The 6,472-nt window shown below is 45.7% G+C and overlaps 1 protein-coding gene across 1 annotated transcript in view; it reads left to right on the top strand.

Moving 5' to 3' along the window:
- Positions 1-477: 477 nt before the first annotated feature.
- LOC142572934 (rifampicin phosphotransferase-like) overlaps positions 478-6,472 on the top strand; it is a 103,431-nt gene continuing 97,436 nt past the window's right edge. The window contains exon 1 of the mRNA XM_075682392.1: positions 478-802. Coding sequence (XP_075538507.1) covers positions 712-802 — 91 coding nt within the window. The 5' untranslated portion in view covers positions 478-711. The remainder of the gene's footprint in view (positions 803-6,472) is intronic.

The raw sequence follows: 6,472 nt of genomic DNA, 5'->3' as shown, positions 1-6,472 counted from the left end.
CACCTGTGTACTTGGATTTAGGTGCACGTTAAAGAACCCCAGGTGGTCGAAATTTCCGGAGCCCCCAACTACGGCGCGCCTCATAATCAGAACGTGGTTTCGACACGTAAAACCCAATAATTTAATTTTTCGCATTAGTCTATTTTTACATTAACGAAAACTAGGGGGTCAAAAACAAGTCGGAGCCCCGTACTACGGCGTGCCTTATAATCACCCCGTAGGTTAGAAACGTGAAACCCCATGCTATTTTTTTTCTTATTAGACAAAAAATGGCGAAAAGCGAGTCACGTGCACAATCGGGCACACCGTACGGGGGTCAAGGTGATACATGCCTAGCCCTGATGCCAACATGCATACGTCATTTCGCGCGAACACATAAGATAATGAATTGGCAAATAAGCATGTCTGCGATTGCGAAAGGAGCTTCGGGCATCACGAGTGCGCGGAATTTGCGAGCGGCTTTATCCGCGTGGTAAGGCGAGATTGCGGAAGCCGACTGCCCGGGGTGCTGCGCGCGCCGTCGAACTGCCCGCTGCCGTCGCGCGTGCCCCCATTGTGTACTTGCGCACGGGCTCGCCGTACTGGTAGTTCGCGTCGTGTGCCGTTGGTGACCGTGCGCATCTATCGCCGCTCTATCATTGTCGTTCGTCGATTGCGTGCGGATGCGCGCGTGTGCGCGGATAAGGAAGAGCCCTCGCAGACAGTGCAGTCATGGCTTCGGCTGCCAAGGCGCTCTGGGTCGCTCTCTGGGCGCCGCTCACGCAGCTCTACCGACGAGGAACGGAAATATGGCTGGACCACGGTGGGTGCCCTGCTTTTTTTTTCTCACTCGGTAGAAGCTCCCCGAGAATGAAAATAAAGACACTACGTCACTTGGGACGTTGCAGATTTGCTCGACACTCGATGTGCGTTCTTCACGCGTAATAGAGACGGCCAGTCCGCGTTTTACAGTGTTCCAGGAAAGCTTCTAATTCACTTGTGTGCACACGATGGCTACCTTCGGTAAAGAAATGCGTGGGCGACCACGAAATTAGTCTCCCATGGATGTGCGGTTGGTTAGGAGAAGTGCGCCTACAGAAGGGCCTACTGCGTGGATTGCCAGAGCGTTAAAATGAAACCGGTTCGATAGTTATTCTGGTAGCATAAAATTGATCTTGTGCGGCTGCTGCTTTAGCAATCTCAGTGTTAAGTGAGGCCACAGCGATTCAATTGTAACGTCTGGCAATGTTAGAATGAATCACATTATTTCACCTGAATTTCAATGTTGTTTCAACAGCCAACGACAGCCAGTGAGGTGCCGCTAGAAAATACGGCACATGTAAATACCAAAACTGATATTCTCTTTGTTTGTCGCAATTATTCCGTGCAATTATTTGTACCCGCAATATACGATCAAAAATCAGAAAGTCTTTGCCTCTATTTTTAAGCCAAATTACGGCTATAAATGCGAAGTGAAGATATCCATTCCAAGCGGTGGTTATCTGCCGCTAGCTCCGCGGCACGGCGCTGCTGTCAGTTGTTCAAGATGGCGGTTGTGCTTCACACGTCCGTGGCGTGCGAGCAGCGAAGTGTGATTCGTTTTCTATGGAGCAAGGAACGAAGGCCCATCGAAATCGACAGGGAAATGCAGCCCACGTATGGAGAAGGTGTCTCACTTTGAGAAGTGTCAGGTGGTGCGTTGTGAGTTCGCAAAAGGCCATGAAGACTTTCATGACAATGAGCGTACGTTGAGGCCGCGTGAGTCGTTGACTGACGACAGGGGCATCTCAGCTTTAGTGCTGCGATGGGACAAATTAGTGAACGGGTGTGGGAACTACGTGGAAAAATATTGAGGTATGCAGATTAGTACAAATATTTGTAATTACCCGTACGTACCTTTGTTTGGCTAATAAAGACTAGGGGCTAATAGTTCAGATTCACCCTTGTAATTATTCCTATTTTATGCCTTTTGTAAGCAATTGAGTGGAGGAATTGGTGAAGAATGATCACGAATAGTTCTAAATAAACGTGTTAATTTCTGCTGAGTATTAATCCCTGCAACATTTTTGAATTCTGCAAGCCATTGCCTACTCTGGTTTTATCCGGGCTGTTGTCTTTGCTTCTTAGAAGTACGTGAGCGCATTCCCAACGTGCGGGCGGCAACGAATGAAACTTGACCTCGCGAACGTGCGGACTTCGATTACTCGTCGTCGTTGGGACGCGTGCATGCTTCGAAGGCTGTAACAAAAAGTTGGAAGGCGATTCAACGACCAGTTGCCGTCGATGAAGGAAAATGCGTTAACGGGTTAGTCCGGGCTGGGAACGACGTCTATGAACACCATAAGTTATTGTGAGAGCCTCACTGGAGCGACAACATTTGATCCACGTCACGTAGATCTTGAATGGTACTTTAACTTTTAGCCATATCCGTTATCATCATCGTCATTACAAACACAATCATCATTATCATCATCATAGTCACCCCACTCATCACAACTCAGTGACTACAGTAACCCATACGCATTGTCATCACGTACCCAATGGTCCATGCCCAATTTACCCAGGAGCTCATATCTTGTGTCCCATACCCAGTGCAGCGCCAATGCACTTAGATTTAAACTGAGCCATCTTCGGGATCAGCCCATGAAGAAGGCTAGAAACATACTCGATAAAGAAAAAAAGTTGTGCAACGTCGTCAAGAACAACGGTGCCATAAGTTCAATTTTGACAACTGCACATTCACCGTTATGCTTCATGCATCAAACTGTCAACGAGAACAATAAATTCCGAGATAGGCAAATGGTGGTCAGAACTTTCTAATTCTTGTATGTTGCATTACTACGCTTTCTTTGCTTTCATTGTCTGCCTACTACTTCTTTCCATTTCTGCTAAATCATAGATGTGTCCCAAACAATGTTAGAAGTTCTGAACAATGAATAAACAAAATAAACTATTCACAACCGATCTAAACTTTACAATCTGTTGCACCAGGCTCGTTGGTTGTCGAATATAAAAATAGTGCAGCAGGGGACGGAGTTAGGCACGCACTACAACCTAAATACGCAAAAATAATAGTTCCTGAGCAGTTAGGAAAACTGGAATGTCCATGTGGAAACAGCCTGATGCGCATAAATGAAAGAATGTTATTCTTTTAGGTTCGAACCTGTAACACTACTCTGCTGAATGGCAGGTGCTCCAACCGCTTTTTTTTAGAATAACAAGCGCAACAAGCGGCTTTCCTGTGTGGTATTTGCATAGCCACCGACGTTCTATGACGTAGAGCGTGCGCGAAAAGTTTAAGAGATTGCGTTTCCGTGACAAAGATAAATTCTCGTTCAGCGTATGTCGACATCCCATAAGAGAGCTATGCGTAGCTTTGGTTGCGCCCATTTGCGCAGGCTTCAAATGTAAATTGAAAGCGCGTGTACTGGTCTCAGAACATTGTAGTGCTTTCATTCTTCTGAGATTTAGAACATCATCAGTTTCTCACATCAACGGCGCGCATACCATAATATGTGACCGTGAGAAACAAGTGTTAAAAACGTTTTGAAGAGTTAGTTTGCCACAGTAACGCACGACAGAAAATACATGCAAATAGGGAAATAGGACATCTTGGAATGCGTCGCGCCGATCTACAAAGAACCTACTATATGCAGAGCGTTATATAGGCACCAGCACAAATGCCTACAGATTGATACTTCTTTTACAGCGAAGCTGATATCCAATCGGTGGCCGGCATTCCGCCTGTCCATTCGTTAATAAAAATTATCATCATCAGAAATGGCTGTCATGACCCCTAAGCAAGCAAAAATGAACTGGCGCATTCCCTCGTAATACAGAGGCTACAAGCCCTAGGCATAGTCAGGCGAACAGTGCATACATTCATTGGAATCACGCACACAACGTGCAGAACAACGTATGTTTCAATAAAGAACAAGCTCAAAAGAAGAATATATTATCATCAGCCATGGATCATACCCCCGTAAGGAAGCAGAGTGAGTGAGTGAGTAAAGACTTTATTTGAAAACAAGGTATTGAAGGATGACCTTGTTGTTAGGCAGCCACGAGCCCCTGGGCCCGGGCGGCTTCTTCAGCTCTCTCGATGACCTTGGCCTGCAGGTCAGGGTCGGAGCTGAGCAACACGGCCTCCCACTGCTCAGTACTACTTATTTCGTGATTTGTGTGATTTTCGGCTGGGCACGACCACATAATATGGAATAGATCCGCTTTTTGCTTACAATGCTTACATGTATTAGGGTATTGGTCCGGGTAGTAGTAGTGATAGGCTACGGGGTTGGGGTAGGTGTTCGTCTGAAGTCGTCTCCAAGCTACTTCTTGTCGCTTGTTAAGCGATTTGTGTGCTGGCGGGTACTCTGCCCTGGCTAACCTGTAGTGCTGAGTTATTTCCTGGTAACTGACCATGCGATCCCTCCCTGACCCTAGCGTGAGCCAAAATTTAATCGTTCAGACCGCCGTAAGCAAGCCGAACATGAAACGGCTCATACCCCCGGAGGCAGAGGCTACAAGCGGTCATCAAAGTGAGATGAAAATTGCATCAATTCATGGGAATCACTCGTACAAAACGCAGAACAGCATGCGTTTCAATAAAAAACAAGCATCCGAACCATCAATACCCCCTTCAGCAGTTGTAGTGGCTATTTTGCATCAGCTTCGCTTGATATCAACTTTCGCAGGGGCCAGGGATGGCGGGTAAATTTTTCCTATGCCGAGAGGCTGTTTGTATGAACTAGTTAACGATTCATTTGCGCAACTGAACAACACAAAAAGCATACCACGACTTCCAACAAGACAAAGACTTGCCTTACCCTGCTTACACACTCTTCCGTCTCTTTTCCTGTTCACTTATCTACGAAAATCTTTTACATGGCAAGTTAATAAACCTTGTCTTGCAAAGAGATCACTATAGGTCGTAAATGTCATTGGCATAAAGATTATTTGACATGTTTGCCGAAAAACGACGCGCTCACGAAAACATGATTGAATAGATGACGTGTCTGAGGTGACTTGATTTTGGGAAGTTGCCGGAAGCGAAACAGGAGACTAGAAGGAAGGGAAAACACGAGGCGGTACTGACAACTGCTCATTTAATGAAACTAACGCCGAGCTTTTATAGATAAGACACACTTGTGCACCCCGAAAAGCTGCGTAAAAAGCAACAGAAAGACAGAGCGACCTTAAAAGAGGGGCGCGATACTAAGAAAACGCTGACCGACTACTGAGGCACCCAACATGTGTGTACAACATGGAAAGAAACGAAAGTTCTTTCTGAGAAACCGAAACTGAAAGCGAGCTAACGAAGTTCCCATCGTTAAAGTGCAGCATGGCCACTGCCTCTACAATGTCTTTTCCATCTGGGCATTTCTTCTGCCGAAAATCTCAGTCTTTGAAAACAAAGGCGAGCAGCCCAAGGAACCGCGGCGACCCTCCTGCTGCATCCAGGGAACATTCATCCTGCCTCGCAAGCGAATGTCAATGCACCTACCTGCTTGTCCAATGTAGCATCTGCGGCACTTTAGTGGAATCTTATATATGACACAAGGCGTGCAACGCACATGCGAATTTGTATGCGTCGTTCCACAGGAGGCCGAGCCCATGGTTCCCCTTGCCACCATGCTGCACAACTTCGAACGTTTACAAGCTGCGGAAAGGACAATATCAACCCCATATTTACCAGAAATGTTTTTAAGAAAATGGGAAGCCTTATGTATGTAGAAAAGTACTGTAAAATGCGTGTCCCTCCTGATTTCGACGTCCTGTGTTTGTGCGCTCAAAAGTCTAATAAGAACCATGTACAACCAACTCGCGCAAAACGTGGCGCTTTATAAGAACGGCATATCCATTGGGTCCAGTATCGCGCAACGGCTTTGTGAAATTTTCCTTGCCAATTTCCACGCGAGCGCTTAAGTTTAAGCCGACTCATCCTTCTATTTGAGAATCTTTAGAAACGCAGGCGATTTTTAATCGTACTAAAACTTTCACTAGACGGCGACCTTGAAGAAGTGGCTCTGGAGATTTTGTCATTCTTTTCCAGTTGATCAAGACAGTTGAACTTCACTCACAAGCTTCTGCATAATGGTCAATCCAATTTTTAGATGGAAAGTTTGATTTTTCGTGCACTGACCAAGCTTGATGGGCGTTCGAGCCCAAGTCCAAAAAAGCATTGCGGCCTTTCGATTCATCTCCTTCAAAGCTTATAAAGCGGGATACGGCCTCATCATGTTTTAGATCAGCGCTTTTAAGTTCATTGCACCATAAACAGCTTTCTAATTCTTAATTTCAAGTGGAACGTCTGGAAAAGGCGAGTTTTCCGAGATTTCTTTTACTTTCAGTTGCCGTATGACTGCTTGTCAAGTTTCGGAAAAAGGACAAAGAACCATCACTCTCTGATGAACAAGCTAGTCGGAAAAATTTTACAGTACTTACTTACATACATAAGGCTTCCCACAATGTTAAAAAGATTCCTGGTAAATAT

The sequence above is a fragment of the Dermacentor variabilis genome, chromosome 2 (assembly GCF_050947875.1).
Source record: "Dermacentor variabilis isolate Ectoservices chromosome 2, ASM5094787v1, whole genome shotgun sequence".
NCBI classification, from domain to species: Eukaryota; Metazoa; Arthropoda; class Arachnida; order Ixodida; family Ixodidae; genus Dermacentor; species Dermacentor variabilis.
The sequence above is the reverse complement of the archived record's forward strand: the minus strand, read 5'-3'. Positions and strand labels throughout refer to the sequence as shown.